Source organism: Denticeps clupeoides, chromosome 9 (genome assembly GCF_900700375.1).
Source record: "Denticeps clupeoides chromosome 9, fDenClu1.1, whole genome shotgun sequence".
NCBI classification, from domain to species: Eukaryota; Metazoa; Chordata; class Actinopteri; order Clupeiformes; family Denticipitidae; genus Denticeps; species Denticeps clupeoides.
In genome coordinates, this window is record NC_041715.1 from 19,584,933 (window position 1) to 19,606,641 (window position 21,709).

A 21,709-nucleotide genomic window follows, 5' to 3' on the forward strand; every position below is an offset into this window, starting at 1 on the left:
CCATTTAACAATCAGATGCTCTACGCTTCAATGGCTTGTATGTGTGTGAGAAACGTGGGTGGGGAATGGGTGGGCAACATAAAGGGGGGTTGTGTCCATTGGGATCATTGTATCTCCTGCAGATTACTTTGACTACTGATAACTGCCAGAGGGAAAGGAAAAACTTCATATCTCACTTCACTTTTTTTCTGACCGAAGTTGCTTTGGTGTTGACTTCAGATTGGTTGTCAGGTCTGCAGGTCATATTGTAGTAAATAGTTTTCATGAAGCAGATCTTGTCTGATGGTAGGACATCTTACCTTTTTCTGTTCCAATGTCTAGGTTTTCTAACTGACCAGGTGAAGCGGTGAATTGGACTGTACATTTTGCTTATTTTGCAAGAAAGATGTACAATATCCCTTTTGAAAGTAAAGTGCTTGTCATTGTGAAACACAACAGCACAGCACACGGTGACATGGTGAAATGTGTCCTCTGCTTGGGGATTCGAACCAGCAACCTTCCAATTACGGGTCTGCTGCCACTGCCTATTTGTAACAGTGAAGGGGTGGATATGTTCATGGTTTGTACCAGCAATGCATGCTCTGTTGTGCTTCTTCTGTCTCTTTCAAGCAAAAGCCTGAGAACCTTAGCCAGTTTCTGTTCAGACATGCAGGAGTAGGTCGACTCTCAATTGCATTATTTACTTTGAGAAGTTTGATTTATTATGATGATTATGTGTTTTTAAAAATGCAGATTTATCAGAATAATTTACATTATATATAGTGTTTGGCAATGCTGTTGGTTAAGCTGTCCTGACAGCAAAGTAAACAAAGTGAGCCTCAACTCTGCCAAGCCACTCAAACGTTTTTTCTACAAGAAGTAAAGTGAGGTCTTAAGCCTTATGTGTTCAAAACTGCTGAGGCAGCTCATCAACTGGACTCAGAAGTCAATAAGAGACTCCAGATCAATTGCAGTTATTTTCATGCCATGATGGCCCCATCAATGGAAATAATCAGGAAACCTGGTTGCATTTGGGAAACCCCTTTCATTTTTTTATGTCTACAGTAACTACAGTAGCATTTTTACTGAAGGACCTGGACAGTTGCAAAATAGGGCCTTTCCTTCTCCCGTCTCTCTCTATTTTTCTCTCTTACTCTCACTCTCTCTCAATTTCCTCCCATTAAAGCCATAAAATAGCAACTATAGACCATTAAATCCCAATATTGCCTCCAGCAGCTCAGCTATATTGAATTAACACCGCCTCCTGGTGCTTATGTTCCAACCCCCAAGACATTGGTGATTGAAATTTACAGTGTAGGTGTAGGTGCAATATTTCAGGCAGAAAAAACAACATGCTGCAGGCAAATTTACACACACTGTATCAAACTAGTTATTTTGCTAAGGTCAGGGTGTGTTTGGGATTTGAGCAAAGCACTTCCACACCAGGCCACAGCTTCGAGAGCCCTGCCTACAATCATGACTGGGTCTTGGACATCTCCAATCACCCTGATCAGACATTTTTGTTGTTTGTCATGTCTTTCTGTAATGAAGTACTCATATACAGTTTTGGTATGAATCTTACATACACCCATCATGAATATGATTTAGCTTGGGGCCTTGGGAAAGAACAGTCCAAAAGTGTTTTATCCATTCCACAACCAGTTTTGATGTTGAAGCATTTGGAGGCCATCCTCCTTTTTTTATTCCATTCACTTTGTGCACTGTACCAGTATTGCTGGTACAATGCAAATAATTTTTTCATTACAATTCATTCTGATTGCATTGCATTTTTAGCATTTTGCAAGCAAACACTCTGACAACTAATGAGATTTTCACCTTCCTCATCATTATTATGAGCCTCATCGACATCAGTTTCTTTAGCAAATGACAACATGGGTGCAAAGTAAGGTTGAAGGGGTTTTATTACAGGATTAACATCTGACACCACAGGCAGCACAGTGCCATCCAGACACTATCAAGATTTGAAAATCACAGTTCACATCTTTTCAGAAATATTTTCAGATGTTTGCAAAATAAATCATGAGCAAAGGAATCAGAGGGACCAAGGGCAATCTGCCAGGGGGAAGAGTCCAAGTCCAGTTTAGATGTATGTTTACAGGTAATAAACACGCTGAAGCTGTTATATGCCAGATGTACTGATGTCACATCATTCCTGTATAGCAACGAATGTGTGGAATGACGCACAGTGCTGTATTTAAATAGGTGTCAAACTCATCTTAGTCTGATGTAAACACAAACATTAGTACACCGCAGTCACACACAGTAATAAATTGCGATTTGTTTTTCCTCCATCTGTACAGGAAGCCAAAAGAAGTCACACACAGACACACACACACATTTAGATACCACACAGAATACTGAGTTTTCAAACGTTGCATTCTAAGAAATGAACGCCAACCCGTTGGGTCTGGTGAATGATCTTCACACAGAATGAGAGTAAGGCATTTACAGGTACAGAACATTAACAAATACACAAGCACTAGAAATTGTGATGTTCTGTGATAATGCACGCTACATAAAAAGGCAATGCTTCAAAGACTGCATTTTTAAACACTTAAGAGCAGAAGAAAAGAACAGAACTCAACTCCAAAAACCTTAAGTGACCATGGAATCAAGACCACGAGTAAAAAGTCAACACGTGTTTTAAGATTAAGATTACCGTCCAGCCACAAACAGAAGGGAAATGTACTCTGCATGAACATCTGAATTTTTGGTGCTTTTCCAAGATCATAATTGACTTAACTGGCTTTCTTCAGCACCCTCCTCAAACTGTCAGCTAGTTTTGACATGAATGAGCAGTCAGGGTTGTCAGGATAGACCTGTCAGTCATTTCTCAAAATGAATAAATAATCAGTATGATTTATATTATTTATATAATGGGGCTAAAAATCACAATTATGGATTCTGCGGGGGGTATAATTGCTCTATTATCGTAAGTGTTCAAAGATTTCCATTCAAAATGACAGCAATTGAAGATGGTAAGATGAGTGTAGATTCACAATAGAGCTCCCAGAACGCCTTCTGCTTCGCTGAGTAAAGGCCATAATAATGGTTCCTTGAGGAAATGAACTACCCTTATATTTAATCGTGTGCTGAACCTTAATAACATGTGGTGCTGGATTACAACCTTAGATTTCTACCTAACTGCTTAAAGCAGAAAAAATGATGGTGTTGGATGAGATTCTGCACATCTTGTCTGCAACTTCTTGTCCCACTTTAGGTTGACGGTTTTTCAGCCTGGGGTGCTGCAAGGTCTCTTGTTGAGGGTGTGTGGGAGGAACAGCTGCTGCTAAGATAAGTGGGTCTGTATGTGTTTTGGTAAGGAATGATTGCAGGAAGCTCTGATGGGGGAATTTAATCACAGATGCGTGTGCTCTGATTAAGGAACTTATCCCTGTGAGTTCACACCAAGAGAGTAAATATTGGAAGTTAGATTTTCTCCCATTTTACAGAACATGTTCATCGTATGTTTAAATTATTAAACTATGGTACTGAAATACACTGCAAAAAGATTGAGGAAATTCTCAGTTTTGTGTTAGTATTGTTGTTAATGCATCACATCATTTCTGAGTTATCAATGGGTTGTTGTCTTACCTAACAGAGATTGGAGTTGGAATCTAGTAAATGTTGATTATCATCCTTACTCCTCTCCCTTCTCTGTATTTGGATGATGTTGTGTTCCATTGTGTATTTTATAATGCATTACTGTACTACTATTAATTTCCACAGTAGTATAGGGGATTACATCAATGATATTGATGTAATGATATTAGACTAACTAATCAAAGTAACTGTCCAAGTAAGCAAATCAAGGTAGTACTACCTTTTTTTTTTTTTTTTTTAATTTTTAAAAAATGCAGATTTTTCAATCAAGAAAAATCAATGTTGAATTTCTTAAAGCATCTGCCATGGCAACACAGCAGTAATGTATACTGGCACTGGAAACACGATCATTTATAGTAATTTGAATACCAGCTGCTGTGTTTGTGATCATGCAGTTGATTGTTTACTCCTTCTCTAAAAGGTTAATTGTTCCAATTAAACTGGCTGTTTTTTGAAACATGAAATATATAAGTATTTAACAAATTGCTTTTGCTACTAACACATAAGTAATATAATTATTTTTTAAAAAGGGTAATACAGTAAACAAATTACTCTTCCTGAGTACATTTTTATGATGTATCGACTAACGCCTATGTTTTTGATTATGGCCCATATATATATATATATATGGTGACATCTTACAATAAAGTCTCCAGTTTCCAAATTAAGGGTCACACTTTAATTTAAGTGTGTTTGTGTATAAAAAAGAGAAAACTAAGACAGGATTTGTCAAAAGGCTTCACAACACACACAACAGCTACAGCAGCTCTTAGTGGTAATAGTATGGCCAGCCAGACATGGATGCTTTTTCATTCTATATGTTTCAATTAATGCTATGGTCAAAGCAAGGGTGCATTTTTGAAAGGGTCCTGTGACGTTCACCTTATTTCCTCCCTGTAATCCTTGGGTGTGAACCTGTATACTCAGCCTCACTAAAAGCCACCGCATGGCGCTTTTAGCCAAGCTCTGGGCATGGAATGTTATGAAGATAAAAGGTTTGGATGACGATGTGCCAGGGAACGTAATGGCGGAAGATGTGCTATTTCATTTCAGCCCCCCCTCAGTGCTGATGAGTGGCCATCAAAACACATTTTTAGAGAGGAGCTGGGTAAGCTGCTCAGAGCCTCTCAGAGAACAGATGCTCACTGAAAAAAGCAGTTTATCCTAAGCACAGGCAACACAGAATTGAAGAGAGGACAGCAGAATAGGAACAAGAGAAAAGGAAGGAAAGGAATAAATTAAACAGCAGAGAGATAAGGAAGCCCAATAACCCAGTGTTGTGTTGCTCCACAAAAAAAGATATCAGATATCAGTTGATCTCAGTTTCAGGATAACGGCAGGATGGGTTAGATTAACTTAATCTTTTATCGTGGGTCATGCAATTACACTAAGAACAGTTTGAAAAGTTTGTGTGTGTGTGTGTGTGTGTTTTGTTACTCAGTAGAAATAGCCTTTTTTAAATTGTAATTAGGTTGCCCGGACATAGCTTTAGCTCTGCTGCCACACACAAAAGCAGCCATAAATCATAAATTGAAAAGCATGTATTCTTCCACCCGATAGCTTCAGATGAGGTCATAGAGCCAAACTGTGGAATTAAATTAACTAAAGGATCAAATGAAGACCCACATTAAAGGCACATCGGTACCATAAAGATCAGTATAGAATCTTTCTCATTAACCTGGTTTAGCCCACCTCCACTGAGTATTTTCAATATTTTAGCATATTATGTCTGGCTGGTATGAGAAAGGCTGATATAGTCAATAAGCACAACTTGTGTGTAAAGCAGTCACTGTGCTTTAACCATAGGTAATGTGTTGAGAATGTGATGGCCCCCTTGTGTTTCACCCAATAATAAAAAAAAAAAACTATATCTCAATTGTATTCCATTCTATAGAAATGAAGCAATAATTCATCCACCACAATAGGCAAATTTGGAGTTGCAGTAGATGTTGCAGTTGCAGTGGAGTCAGGTATACCTTTTGGTAGACCCTCACAAATCAGATATTTTTGTTGAAACACATAATTCTCCGGCCTTTCCATGTCACCACTCAGACTTTCTGTAAATATACCCCCTATTCATTCTTCCTGGAGTTGAACTGCATATGGCTGCACCCCAAGACTTTTACCACAACATGTTTTAACAACATTAAAGACATAGAAATGAACTAAATACATCTACATAACACATCTATGCACGTATTGACTGGCTTTTCCAGGCTTGCAAGTGTTATCAACTCATAATATGTTTATATTTAAAACATGATATACATACAGACATTGCATTGAGAAATACATTAGGCATGTCCTTTTTTCAGCACTTTGTGTATATATTTAAAAGTAAGTACTTCTTTACATTGACATGAAGGTTAGTGTGGTACTTTGATTTTTTTCTCTGCTAATTTGTACTTCAGTGTCATGCTTAAGTATTTCCTTCACCACCAAAGCTAACAGGCAGGGGCACTAGACCTGTGCTTTCTTCACATTTTGGAGATGTTGTTGCATTATTATACTCGAAACAATTCACAAATATAGATATTTAAATCTTTCTCCCAACTGTTTGTACAAATCACAGTGCACCAGAAACATTTCGTTTTTGCTTCTTCAATTTTCAACTTAACCAGTGAAGAGCTGCCCATTCAACCAGTGTCCCCAGCCCTTCTGCTACATATGTACTTAAGATTCAATACAGACCACCTTTTTACATGGCAAACAGTTCCTGGCAACCTGACACATTCAGAACATCCCAGCATTTTACTTCTGGCTCTGTTTGGATTTAAATTGGCTGCACCTGTTGGCTGCACAAAGACTGCTTAATCCACAGCCTTATTTTCACCAGCATCTGTACACCTGAATCCCAGTCTGACCCCATTCTTCCCATTGTAGAATGCATCAGCAGACCCCTTCATCCATCTCCCCAATCCACCCATCCAACTGTACCCAACAGAGCAGGGTTCTGTGGGCATTCTTGCCTTTCAGCAGGGCCCTGTGGTGCTGACAGTGGTGTAGGTGAATCGTGACATGGATGCCCCCATGGCAGTGACATCGTCTTCACCATCGCGCAGTCCACGTCCCCGGCGCCCCCTCCTGCGGCACGGCCGGCAGCAACAGGAGAAGGTGGACAGTAGGGCCTTGCGGAAGCGCTTATTCATGAAGCAGTAAATGATGGGGTTGACGCATGCTGAGGTGTAGGACAAGAGGTGGATAAAGGAGATGGGGGCACCGGAGAGGGCGCGATGGGCTGATCGCAGGTCGAACGCTTTCCATGTGTTTACTGAGTACAGGGGCATCCAACAGACGAAGAACATGGCCACGATAACAATCAACATGCGCACCACACGCTTCTTGGCCATCAGCTTGGCCTCTGAGGTGTTGCTGCGTGCACGCTCCAGCTTGCCTGGCCTGGCTGCAGCTGATACAACAGACGATGGGGAACGACTCAGTGCAGACATCTCCATGGAGTTGGGCCTTTTAGACACCTGCAGGTAGCAGCCATCACCATCATCACCTGTGGAGTTGCTTGAGGTGTTCAGACCATTTTGGACATCTGTACAATGAGAGGAAAGCAGGCGTGTCAAGTTTTGATTGGTCCATTTTTAGTTAGGGAGATCTTGTTGGAAAACTTACAGTGGGTACGGAAAGTATTCAGAACCCCCTTAAATGTTTCACTTTTTGTTATATTGCAACAATTTGTTAAAAACATTTGAGTTATTTTTTCCCAATTAATGTACATACAGTACCCCATATTGACAGTTTTGCAGCTTTATTATCAAAGAAAATTTGAAATTTCACATGATCCTAAGTATTTAGTAGAAGCCTCGTTTTGATCGAATACAGCCATGAGTCTTTTGGGGAAAGAAGCAACAAATCACACCTGGATTTGGGGATCCTCTGCCATTCCTCCTTCCAGATCCTTTCAAGTTCTGGCAGGTTTGATGGTAAACATGGTGGACAGCCATTTTTAGGTCTGTCCAGAGATGCTCAGTTGGGTTTAAGTCAGGCTGGCCCATTCAAGAACAGTAACAGAGTTGTTGTGAAGCCACTCCTTTGTTATTTTAGCTGTGTCCTTAGGGTCATTGTCTTGTTGGAAGTTAAACTTTCGGCCCAGTCTGAGGTTTTGAGCACTCTAGAGAAGGTTATCGTTCAGGATATCCCTTTACTTGGCCGCATTCATCTTTCCCTCGATTTAAGGATTATTGAGGCCACTGTGCTCTTAAGGACCTTAAGTGCAGCAGTTTTTTTGTAACCTTAGTCAGTTCTGTGCCTTGCCACAATTCGGGCAGTTCATTTGATCTCATGATTCTCATTTGCTCATTTCATCAAACACATCTGAACTCAAATGAAGGTGTAGAACCATCTCAAGAATGATCAGAAGAAATGGATAGCACATGAGTTAAATAAACGAGTGTCATAGTAAAGGGTCTGAATACGTAGGTCCATGTAATATTTCAGTAAATCCCCAAAAATGTCAACAATTCAGCATTTTTTTTCGCCATATGTGGTGCTGTTTGTACATTAATGAGGAAACTGATTTTAGCCAATGGCTGCAATATAACAACGAGTGAAGGGGGTCTGAATACTTTCCATACCCACTGTATCATATTGAAAAGCCACAATTCCAGTTCGAAAATCATAAATGTCCTGAGTTCTATCAGAAAACATGGAAGATTAAAGTTGTGTCCAGTGTTAAGTCTGCTTCACTGGTTCCCAATGAGCCTCCTAGAGATTTTGTCACACAATTGCAAAAATCCCAGGCAATTTCTTAAGGTCCCATATTAGGAAAGAAAAACTGTGTCTGTTTTTGGACATTGAGTTGCATCTGTTCATCCTCTACCCACAAAATAAGTTTTAAAAAATATGAATAAAAAAAAAAACACATTTACTAATGTTGTAGAAAATGTTGTGTTCTCTAAAGTCACTTGTTTTAAATAACATGGCCCTCCAGTGTGAGAATCTGCAAAGACCAACATTTGCATCAGCTCCTAGCCACAGAGAACAAAAGAGCCATGTCGTTACATTTCATTTTTGATGAACAAATCTCAGCTATAGTTGGCAAACAAACAAACAAATAAATAAAGGGTGTGTGCCGACCATTTCAAAGATGACTGCTTCAGTAACCTTGGCCAGTACAAAATAGGATTAGCCATCAAACGTTGTCTTGATGAGGGGGAACTTCCAACTATGTATTCTTTCTATGTATTTAATGAATTCTCTGGTGTTTTTACCATTTAACATGATCTAATGCTAACAGCTAATATTAGTTAGCCTATTTTCCACCATGATCAAACCCAGCCAACTGACTGAAACAGAGGTGTAGAAAGGTAGGGAAAAATGCCTAATCTTTACTTTACTTTACTTTAAAAAAGAATATGCTCGGAAATTGTTAAGTGCTAGATGAAAAAAAAACAATTCTATTTATTTTGTGCAGTGTGTGTACATGTGCGTGTGTAAGTGTTAGATTCGTCTGAAATACTTTTTGAATAAGTGGGTGTTCAACTGCTTCTTAAAGGTGGTAGTAGTCTCGGCTAGTCGAATGGAGCATAGCAAGTTGTTCTACCAGCCAGGGACAAAAAAGGAGAATAGAGTTGATTGGGATCGGAGACCCAGTGAAGAGGGTATTTTCAGACTCCTTTCATTTGCAGATCTGAGAGGGCATGCAGTGTAGCTAGCTAGTAGTGTATTGATATGAGGGTTCACTTCCATTTACAGCCCTGTTGGCAAGCATCAAGGACCACCAGCGTTGTGGACACACCGAAAAAGGTGTCTGAATTAAAAATAAATTGAAGTAATCTGTCATACCTAATATTTTACCATTGACGTAATGCAAATAAACCAGTGTTCACTTTTTACAGTGCATATTGATCACATATCTTACTCAGTTCAACATCAAAGTTAGGCTGCATTGCCAATTACTGGCTCTGTGGCCAAAGCACTTAACATGAAGTAGTGCAATCATGATGCAACAAAAAAAATTATACAAGCTATGTCTGCACCCACACTGAAAACAAAAAACACTGGCTCAACTTGAAGTATTCTGTCACACCTAATATTTTATCATTTGCATAATGTGAATAAACCAAACTGACAGCAGGTTTGTTTGGTTTATTCACATTACAGCAATGTTGATAAATTAGGTGTGACAGATTACTTACTTTTTTTTTTATGTTGTGTTTTCTTTTTTCACTGCAGTGGTAAAATCCAAGCAAAACAAATGAAATATTCAACTCATCAAAATGTAGAAGGTCAGGGATACTTTAATAGAATATTCAAAAGTTCTGGACAATCAAAAGAATGTTCTCCCTTCATCTCATTTTACAGCATTTGGAGCAATACATTAAATAAAATGTCAAAGGAAATAGGTTTTGTAGAATGTTAATCATGTAATGCGACTGATGAAGCTCAATAGACTTGGATGGTGTAACCGGATATTTTTAAAAAATCCATCTGCTTCGTGTATTTATAACCTTAATGTGTCTTACCGATTGGGAAAATCGCGAGGCAAGTGGAAGCTATAAATGCAAATCAGTGGATGCTAATCTCTGTCATGTGCCCACAGAGGGAAAATAAGAAATAGAAGTCAATTAATGTATTATTAATTCATTTTAGGAAAAAGGAAAATGCTCATGGAAATAAAATCTCTGTGGATAAAATCAGTGAAAAACACAACATCCTCCACTGCCTCTAAGCCCCCTTTTATCTCTGGTTTTTAGCATGATATTGTACAACAGATGGCTGCACCTATAAATATAAATATGGACTAATTCCTCCATTTGGGAGAACATGATGAAATGCATTGCTGGTGGATGAGCTAATACAGAGCCGTAGGGCTTGGATCTCTTTGACCTGAGGTCATTAAAACCTGGAGGAGATTTGGCGGTCGGGTGCTCACCACTCTGTCCCTTTTTCTGCTCCAGTTCAAACTGTATTCCTCGGTAGAGTTCTCTGGAGATCAGGCCATACGCAATAGTCATCACCACTCCAGGAATGAAGAACAGAACACAAAGCAGCAGGATGTACCTGAAGGGGAATGAAGAGAAAATAATTTACAGCAATACAGAGGAGAAACCAATAGCTGTGTGCACATGTCAACCACCTGCCAAGCTTTTTGTCCCAGATTTCTTTATAAAGACAAAAAGACCTATATTATGAAACAGAGCTTTTAAAATATAGGACAATGGACAGTGATGTACAGACATGGCCAAAAGTTGACTGGTTTTCACAAAGTTTGCTGCTTCCGTTTTTATTTTAGAAATTTGCATACACTCCACAGTGTATGCAAGAGTGTATGAAGAGTGATCAGATGAATTACAAAGTCCCTCTTTGCTTGAAAATGAATTTAATCCCAAAAAAAACATATCCACTGCATTTAAACTCTGCCACAAAAGGACCTGCTGAGATTATTTCAGTCATCCTCTCATTAACACAAGTGAGAGTGTTGAGGAGCACAAGGCTGAGTTAGAATAGCAGACTGGATGCTTTTAAAGGAGTGTGATGATTGAATTGTTTTTCCTCTGTTAACCATGGTTACATGCAAGGAAACATGTGCAGTCATCCTTGCGTTGCATAAAAAGGGTTTTATAGGTAAGGATGTTGATGCTACTAAGATTGCACCTAAATAAACCATTTATCAGATCATCAAAAACTTCAAGGAGAGACGTTCAAGTGTTGTGAAGAAGGCTTCAGGGTGTCCAAGAAAGTCAAGCAAGCACCAGAATCTTCTACTAAAGATGACTCAGCTGCGGGATCGGGGTACCATCAGTGCAGAGCTTGCTCTGGAATGGCAGCAGGCAGGTGTGAATGCATCTGCATGCACAGTGAAGCAAAGACATTTGAAGAATGGCCTGGTGTCAGAAAGGGCAGCAAAGAAGCCACTTCTCTCCACAAAAAAACATCAAGGACAGACTGATATTCTGCTCAACTGTACAGGGATTAGACTGCTGAGGACTGAGGTAAAGTCATTTTCTTTGATGAATCTGGGAGAAGAACCCCAGACCCCCAATGGAGGAGGAAACAAAGAGAGTGCAGCTTTCAAGAGAAACTCTATTATACTCTGCATTTGACTCCCAAAAAGGTTGCCACAGACCAATCAGATTGCCCTTTGATGTCCTTTGCCTTGTCCAAGAAGCAGAACATATCATGGTCTTTCCTGTCGTGGCACCTCAGGCCATTTGTTGGCCTTTTAGCACCCTGTTGACACCTCCTGCTTGCTTGGGGGAGGCCACAGCTTGACAAAAATACAACAGCCTAGACCTGGAATTTACAAATATCAGTCCTGTCTCGTGCATCCTGAGACCATTCACGTGTGGGGCTGCTTCTCATCCAAGGGAGTGGACTCACTCACAAGTTTGCCTAAGAACACAGCCATGAATAAAGAATGGAACCAAAATATCCTCCGACAGCAAGAGAAGTCTCAACCATCCAAGAACAGTTGGTAAAGAACAATGCCTTTTCCAGCATGATGGCGCACCGTGCCATAAGGCCAAAGTGATAACCATGTGGCTTGGGGATCAAAGCATTGAAATTTTGGGTTTATGGTCAAGAAACTCCCCTGGAACTTAATCCAATAAAGAACTTGTGGTCAAATGGCTTTGCAATGTACAAAATACTTGTAATTATACTTCAATACACCACAGAAATAACTGACAGAAAATAATAGCAACAAAAGTTGTGAAAACCAGTATTTAATTCTCAAAAATATTGGCCACGACTCTAGTTTAACCCCTAAAGAGTAATACATGAGCACCATAGGGAAAGGTGGTGTCTGGGTGCTGCATCTCTGGTTTTATGGGGTCCTGACCAATAAAGCTTCAGTGGTGTAAACTGGGATGAATCAGGACTCCATAATCAGGTGTATGGGCATCTGCTGTGACAGCCATGGGGCCAAAAAGTCGAGATTTGTTTTTTGTCATAATTTTTAGTTTGTCGTTTCTATGAGAGACCAGCAAAATGCTTGTACTTCAACTCAATTTATTCGAACAGCACACAAACACTACACAGTGGTGTGAAAAACTATTTGCCCCCTTCCTGATTTCTTATTCTTATGTTTTTATTTGTCACACAAAATGTTTCTGATCATCAAACACATTTAACTATTAGTCAAAGATAACACAAGTAAACACAAAATGCAGGTTTTTATTATTTAGGGAGCAAAAAAATCCAAACCTATATGGCCCTGTGTGAAAAAGTAATTGCCCCCTGAACCTAATAACTGGTTGGGCCACCCTTAGCAGCAATAACTGCAATCAAGCGTTTGCGATAACTTGCAACGAGTCTTTTACAGCGCTCTGGAGGAATTTTTGCCCACTCATCTTTGCAGAATTGTTGTAATTCAGCTTTATTTGAGGGTTTTCTAGCATGAACCGCCTTTTTAAGGTCATGCCACAACATCTCAATAGGATTCAGGTCAGGACTTTGACTAGGCCACTCCAAGTCTTAATTTTGTTTTTCTTCAGCCATTCAGAGGTGGATTTGCTGGTGTGTTTTGGGTCATTGTCCTGCTGCAGCACCCAAGATCACTTCAGCTTGAGTTGACGAGCAGATGGCCGGACATTCTCCTTCAGGATTTTTTGGTAGACAGTAGAATTCATGGTTCCATCTATCACAGCAAGCCTTCCAGGTCCTGAAGCAGAAAAACAACCCCAGACCATCACACTACCACCACCATATTTTACTGTTGGTATGATGTTCTTTTTCTAAAATGCTGTGCTACTTTTACGCCAGATGTAACGGGACACGCACCTTCCAAAAAGTTCAACTTTTGTCTCGTCGGTCCACAAGGTATTTTCCCAAAAGTCTTGGCAATCATTGAGATGTTTTTAGCATAATTGAGATGAGCCTTAATGTTCTTTTTGCTTAAAAGTGGTTTGCGCCTTGTAAATCTGCCATGCAGGCCATTTTTGCCCAGTCTCTTATGGTCGTGAACACTAACCTTAATTGAGGCAAGTGAGGCCTGCAGTTCTTTAGATGTTGTCCTGGGGTTTTTTGTGGCCTCTCAGATGAGTTGTCTCTGCGCTCTTGGGGTAATTTTGGTCGGCCGGCCACTCCTGGGAAGGTTCACCACTGTTCAATGTTTTTGCCATTTGTGGATAATGGCTCTCACTGTGGTTCGCTGGAGTCCCAAAGCTTTAGAAATGGCTTTATAACCTTTACCAGACTGATAGATCTCAATTACATTTGTTCTCATTTGTTCCTGAATCTCTTTGGATCTTGGCATGATGTCTAGCTTTTGAGGTGCTTGAGGTCTACTTCTCTGTGTCAGGTAGCTCCTATTTAAGTGATTTCTTGATTGAAACAGGTATGGCAGTAATCAGGCCTGGGGGTGACTACAGAAATTCAACTCAGGTGTGATATTTAAGTTGTTTTTTCACAAGGGGGGCAATCACTTTTTCTCCCTTAATAACGTAAACCTTCATTTAAAAAAACTGCATTTAGAGTTCAATTATTTTATCTTTGACTAATAGTTAACAGTTTTTGATGAGCAGAAACATTTAAGTGTGACAAACATGCAAAAGAATAAGAAATCAGGAAGGGGGCAAATAGTTTTTCACACCACTGTATGTCTTAATTTTCCGTCATTTACCAACTCTATGACATAAGATGAACAGCACTTCACAGACATAATTAAGGTGCTGATAAATAAATAAAGTTAACCACAAGACTCTCTTGTCAATCCAGAAGAGGCTTGGAATTCAGGGCTCAGCATGGCAGTGGTTTGCTTCCTACCTTGATGAGCAATCTTACCAAGTGACTTCGAAAGGATCCACCTCTGCCTCACGTAGACTCTCCACTGGTGTCCCTCAAGGCTCAGTGCTAGGTCCTCTCCTTTTCTCCCTCTACACGAGATCACTTGGTGAGATCATTTCCTCACATGGACTATCCTACCACTGCTATGCCGATGACACACAACTCATCTTCTCTTTTCGTCCCTCTTATCTACATGCTGCTTCCAAAATCTCTGCATGTCTAACCGACATCTCATCTTGAATGGCAGTCCATCACCTCAAACTCAATCCAACCAAAACTGAACTAATATTCATTTCAGCAGATTCTTCACCACATCAGGATCTTGCTATTTACCAATTCACAGCTCTCTCTTTCTACAACTGCCCGCAACCTTAGAGTAACAATAGACAACCAACTCTCCTTCTCGACTCACATCAGCAATCTTTCTTGCTCATGTAGATTCCTTCTTTACAATATCAGACACATCCGCCCTTATTTGTCAACACAGGCCACCCAGCTACTGGTTCAGTCCTTAGTAATCTCACGACTGGACTACTGTAACTCCTGTCTAGCTGGTCTACCACTATGTACCATCTGACCTCTACAACTCATACAAAATGCAGCAACATGACTGATCTTCAACCTTCCAAGTTCTCCCACACCACCCCTCTGCTACGTTCCCTCCACTGGCTCCCAGTAGCTGCACGCATCAGAATATTGATGCTGGCCTACAAAGCCAGACATGGAGTAGCACCATCCTACCTCACATCCCTTATTACACCTCACACTGCACCTCGTATACCCCGAGCCTCCAGTACTGCTCGCCTGGTCCCTCCATCTCTGTCTTCTCCGTCTTGGCCCCTCGGTGGTGGAATGAACTTCCCCTCCAGCTCAGTCACTGAGTATATTCAAACGGCAGCCTAAGACCTTCCTCTTTAGATTGTATTCATGGTTTCATGGTCCTAATGAACCAGAACTGATCACTTCATCGATGGTAACTTGAAAGCACGTTGTAAGTCTCTCTGGATAAGGGCGTCTGCCAAATGCCATAAATGTAAATGTAAATGCAAATGCTGTCTGCACAAGTCTTCATGGACTCCTTGACAGCTTCTAAAGAGGCTTATAGACACCAAAGCCTCGTGTTTCAGCTTCAATTTTTGCCTGCACTGTACTACTTGTTGTATACAGTAACAAATTGAGGCAGTGGTTGTGCAATACATACATACCCCACAACATGATTAACTCCAAATCTGATTTGCCATCACTATAGCAATGGAACACTTGTATGCCTCTGGCATTCCACTGTGCATACAGGGTGTTCTGTGTAAATCTAAATTTATTTCCTTCTAATATAGTTTTATGGTTTTTGTCATGTTTTATGCTCTCATCAAGGAGTTTGTGGCTTTGCTAAGCCCCTTCATAAGATGAAATGACTGTCTACACCCGGAAGCGTCAATAGAAAAATAATAAACAGCATCTCCTGCTCAGGGACATCTCTCAAAAGACCCAAACTCCTTTAACCTTCAACCTGTTAAAAACTCAAACTTCAAAGCTTGAAGGTAAAATCCAGATCTCCAGACAAAGCTTTAAATTATATTACAACACAGTTGTGACTCGTGGCCCTGAAGAAGGGCTCTTTCACACCTTCCAACATCCAGATGTCAGTGTTGTGGTTGTAGTCTTGATTAAAAAAGAAGGTATGAAATATGGTTTTAATGTGTTGTATTACTCACCAGGTTTGCTCCACCTGGCTCATAGGCCAGTCGTGGCGGCACATGTGAGCGGTGGTGTTGTTGGGCTTGCTGAAGGTCACCAGTGTGCTGAAGATTGGGTAGGGTGTCATGATGATAAACGACAGCACCCACGTGGCAGCAATGACTTTGTAGGCATGGGAACGAGTCTGCCATGCCCGTGACTTGAGTGGATTGCAGATGGCACTGTATCTTTCTATAGCTATGGCAACGAGGCTGAAGGTAGAAATGCTAACTGAGATTCCTGTAAAAAAGAAAAAAGAGCAACATATTATTTATAACCAGCTTTGTTCAGAATTCTTCCACAACTAAGTGACCCGAAAAGATACCAAATGTTCCAGAGAAATCCTACAGGACGGAATTACATTTCTGGCTGTAATCGTACATTAAATATTAATAATTACAGAAAATGTGAGAGTAATTCTTATTCTTTTGTCTTTCTCCTGTCTGCTTTTAGACTAATAGGGAAAGACTACAACATTTCTGTTACAAATGTACAATGATACTTGCTATAAAAACACTACACAGGCTAAGGAACATAAGAGAGGCCTTTCAAATTTAGGCCTTTCAAAATAAACTTGTTAACTATTTGATAATTTATGACTATTTAACTAAAGTAAATACTTCAAACCACGGCTGCATTTTGTTTAGTTCCTGTGTAGGTCTGAGATCTGACACAGGTGTGAAATTCCGACAGTTGAAGACAGATAGTTAATGTCATATAGGGGCAATTCAGATGATGCATGTTCTGTGTGTGCATTTACATTCTTTTCAAATAGAGACATAGACCAGATGTCAGGATTGACGGCACCTGGTCTCATCACCTGTGCACAATCCGGACAGCCTATAAAAGACCACACACGAATGACGCAGCCCGGCGAGCGGAAAGAAATGGGATGGCTCCGCCCATCGCGTGCGTCCGAGATCGTTGCGACGTCCGTGATGACCCACGTGACGTCCGGGGGTATGAGGAAGATGAGGGAGACACGGCCAACGACAAGCGTGACGAAGACGTGAAATGGGCTCCGCCCAGCGTGCCCGTCCCAGATCATCACAAGGTCCGTGGAGACCCACGTCCCTCCCAGCAGTGTGAGGACAACTGGTGGAAGAGGGTGACGGGAGGTCTCCAGCCAGCAACTGCACTGCCTCGCGGGGAGTACGCCTTCCCAGCTCCGGTCGCCAACACGCCTTCCCTCTGCCCGGACGTTCCCCAGCTGAATGGCAACGCAGCACCAGCATCCCCACCTGCTGGAGAAGACGTCCACCACCCTCCACGCCACACACCCACCACCATCTCCAGCTGCGCGCCCAGCCCCATGTGGGACCTACCAATGTTATGTCCCTTCAGTGGGGCAGGAACCCCATGCCTGGAACGGTCGCCGGAGGCTCGGAATTACCTCCCTGTGCGGAGCAGGGAGGGAAGCCAGCCCGAGGGACCGGGGCCGCCACGCCTTACCACGCCAGGGAACCAGCCAGAGGGACCGGGGCCGCCACGCCTCACCACACCGGGGAGCCAGCCCGAGGGACCAGGTCCTCCAAGGGCAATCACAGGGGCAGTGGTGGCCTAGTGGTTAAGGAAGCGGCCCCGTAATCAGAAGGTTGCCGGTTCGAATCCCGAGCCGCCAAGGTACCACTGAGGTGTCACTGAGCAAAGCACCGTCCCCACACACTGCTCCCCGGGCGCCTGTCATGGCTGCCCACTGCTCACTCAGGGTGATGGGTTAAATGCAGAGGACAAATTTCACTGTGTGCACCGTGTGCTGTGCTGCTGTGTATCACATGTGACAATCACAGGAGCCCTGTGGTTGCTGCCATCTGCCCCACCGCCTCCACTGATGGTAATGCTGGGGCTCCGAGGACGTAGCCCTTGGAGGGGGGCTCTGTCAGGATTGACGGCACCTGGTCTTATCACCTGTGCCCAATCCGGACAGCCTATAAAAGACTGGAACTCCGCCCCTTCTGGAGCTCCGACATTTTTGTGAACTTGACTTTGCAACGGTGTATGTGTTAGTCTTTTGAGTTCTGGCAATCGCCACATGCCTGTAGGTTTGTTTGAGTTGATTCCAGTTTATGGCCACCACGCCATTGTTTATTTGTATTTATTGTTTATTTATAATAAAACCCCTTTCTCTCTGCGCTTCCTTCCCCCGTCAGCTCACGGTCGTGACACCAGATTGTCGTCCTGTCTGAGCATTGTCCTGTCTGAAATTATAGCAATCTTTAGTCTTACAATAAATTGTTATTAGTCACGATTAACTTATTGCAAAATCTGCAATTATTTAAATAGGTTTTAATGACTAATGACATTTATTTGTAGTATTATTTATTCATCATAGTGATTTGTGAAGTATAATAAATGGTTTGTCTGCCTAGAAAATTAGAATAAAGAAATTACATATTTTTTATCAATCTCAAAGATAATTGTTTCAGTGTTCCATTTACTGAATTCGTAATGCAATACCGTTTATTAACTCAACAGGCAAATGCAACTCTGCCCTATGGCACCCAATATCCAAGATCACTCTGACTGTAATGTCCGTGGGCTGATGGGGGAGGGAAGCACAGAGACAGGACATACGTGCAACTGGGATTTATTAAATACAACAAAAGGAAAAAACGCCATGAGGGCCAAAGCTGGGGAAACCACAAAGGAACAAACCAAAACAAACCTGCAGGCATGTGGCGATTGCCAGGAACTGAAAACATACACGCAGTGAGTAACAGAGACCACTTTAATGTCGCAGCTCGGACTGCCGGCTGCATTCCAGTTTTATGGAAGTTTTCGATCCATTAAGCCCAATTGGTCACTGTCACTGCTGTGACAGCCCCATGACCCTGGGGTATCACATTGACACTTTCATTATCTGAAAGATAATTACTCTTGCTGATATTTTTAGCAAATAGCACATAATATAGCTCATTAATATACATAATTTTTAAAGGAACAGCTGGAAATTGTGCAAAATGTAGTGTTTTTAATGTAAACCCAAGTTTGATCATTCCAGATAGCATTCCAGATAGCTGGGATGTCGGAAAGTACTAGGTCCAACCACAAAGGGTTTTTAAATGGATTGGTTACAACCTCAAATGCAGACAAAAGAGCGCCTGACAGAACTCACCATTTGTTGTAATACCTGAAATTTTCATTCATCTTATGAAATACTATTTTTCCAGTCTATAGCTGATGTGTGCAAAAGTCTCTCTTTTAGTGTACTTAGGCATTTCTAGACACTAGGATCCTACTGTCAGACATGATGAAGGTATTTAATCAGTGAATAGAGAGTAAACACAACATTGACTCTCCCTCGTCGTCATGCTTTAAGTGTGTGTTTAATGAAAGTTTATCATCATAATAAAATTGAATAAAACAATTATTTTTATTTTACAGCACAATTCAGTGCTCTGTATGTGTGTCACATAATTTCTAATCTCTGGTCAAATTTCGTTCCTAGGACCCATGGCTCGGACGTGATGTGAGTTGTTTCAGTGAACAAGAAAGACACACATTCTTGTGTTCTTTAACCATCTCACCCATGAGGTAGGCCACAATCTTGCACATGGCTGGCCCAAAGATGAAGTCCTCCAGCAGATTGGGGATAAGTGTGAAAGGCATGCAGAAGATGGCCATCATCAGGTCACTGACAGCCAGCGAGAGCAGGAATGAGTTGGTAACCGTCCGCATGCGTTTGTTCACCAGCAGCACCACAAGGATGAGCAGGTTCCCGAACACACTGAGCAGGAAGATCAGAGTGTACAGCAGGATACGCAGGGAGTCCATCTCTGTGTGAAGTGGTTGGTGAAAGGGATTAGAAAGACAGAGAAATGTATTTACAAACTGTGAATTATTATTATTATGCCTTTTTAATAATAAAAAATATAAAACATTTCAAGATGCACTAAAGGCAGAAAGAATATAGAATTGAGGTCTCTTGACAAACAATTGGAATTCTCCATGCACTCTATTGTTATTATTGTTGTTGTCATTATTGTGATTATTATTGTTAGGGTTAGTAGTATTAGTGGTAGTCTATTCGACAGTTTTGATTCAGACATTCATTATTCACTGAATATACTTAAATGCTCATGTTATAAATGTTGTCAGCTTAGGTCATTATAGTGTTGATCTGCTTTGTCATATATAAAACCATTCAAGGTGATCATTAAAAAAATTATCTATGAACCATCTTTAATGGATTACTTATTTTATCCATTTATTTATTTACTTGTTTCACACTCGATTGTGAAGATAATATCAGGTGTCACAATTTATCACATGTATGTATCATTAAAGTGCTTTTTGCACTACTTATAATGCATAATATAATGTATATACATCCCCTTTCCTAAATACAGTAATTATTGGATAAGGATAATGTTAGGACTCATGATGTATGGTAGGTACAAACTACGTGATTAAATTCTCTGCCATTTTTGTACATTACTTTCAAATATCAACAATGTTGAGTAAGTGAGGGGAGGTCAATTTCAAATTAAATAAATAAATAATTGTCCTAGTTTTCCCAAACCTCCAGGTCAATTACAGCTTTTATACTGTTACTGGCAATGTGGATCCATTACTCTTATTTGTGTTGTGCTGTAGGTCCAGCCATATGGCCCTCAAGGTATGTTGGTACTTAATTTTTTTGTGCGTGACATCGACAGCCGCGTTATATTCACAAGAAGGGGTGGTGGTCCCAGCAGACCCCAACCCCCACACACTCATTCACTTATCACAAGAGAGCACAGCCACATCAGCCCTGCTGAACACAAAATTGATTGATCTGCTTCATCCTCCCAGCAAAGAAAGAGAGCACATTTGGGGTTTGCTTTTAATCCTGGAGAACTTTCATATTTTCAGTTTTCAGAATTCAAAAAAGGATTTCAGGGGCATTCGACCAGAAACGCACATTACCTGCTCTGGGCTTGGTGAGGTGAATTAAACTTGTATAATTCCAAAGACTCTGTGAGTTGTTATGTTAAGGAATGTGTCATTGTTTAGGTCCTCGCCTATTTTTACTTTCTTAAAAAGTGCACTAAATTTGAATTTCATAGAAAATATGATTTAAAACATATATGCAATTAATAACACAATTATTAGTAAAACACATCAATAACTTTATAGTTATTTATGTCAATAATAATAAATGACATCACTAACTTTATATGTCAATATATCATTACTGACAACAATAACTTTATTGAAATCAATTAAAATTAAGAATTTATACCTCTGTTCTTGCACATTAACAAGTTTAATTCTAGCATGCTAACAGACTGAGCAATTGCAGTCAAAGCATAATCCCTGTCATTTTAGGGGTGAAATGCATTTTAAAGAGTCTAAAATCAAATATTTTGGGGTAATTTTGTTTTTATGGCTCAAAACGCCATCTACTGTTTAAAACCATTCAAGGCTAAAACTGGCACAAGCCATTCTTATGGGAAATTTACTATAGTAATGTTCATACCATCAGATTAGACATGATCAGCCCAATGCTAAACCTCACACCCTCTCTTCAGCACCTGTCCCACCCCACAACTGTTCTGAAATGTCTAGTGTCAAAATACAGACCCACTCAGCTTCCATGTCGAGGCTTAGGAAAAGGAATAAAAATAGACAGAGGCGATAGGAAGCACAA

At 40.7% G+C, this 21,709-nt stretch overlaps 1 protein-coding gene across 2 annotated transcripts in view; it reads right to left on the reverse strand.

The window, feature by feature from the left end:
- Positions 1–1,883: 1,883 nt before the first annotated feature.
- cckbrb (cholecystokinin B receptor b) overlaps positions 1,884–21,709 on the reverse strand; it is a 28,234-nt gene continuing 8,408 nt past the window's right edge. Inside the window, exons 2-5 of one of the 2 annotated variants that reach the window (XM_028992123.1) lie at positions 19,605–19,853; positions 16,056–16,317; positions 10,490–10,617; positions 1,884–7,147 (exon numbers count right to left, since the gene is read on the reverse strand). In XM_028992123.1, the coding sequence (XP_028847956.1) occupies positions 6,576–7,147; positions 10,490–10,617; positions 16,056–16,317; positions 19,605–19,853 (1,211 nt within the window). In that variant the 3' untranslated portion in view covers positions 1,884–6,575. The remainder of the gene's footprint in view (positions 7,148–10,489; positions 10,618–16,055; positions 16,318–19,604; positions 19,854–21,709) is intronic. The other variant, XM_028992124.1, reaches the window with a different exon arrangement.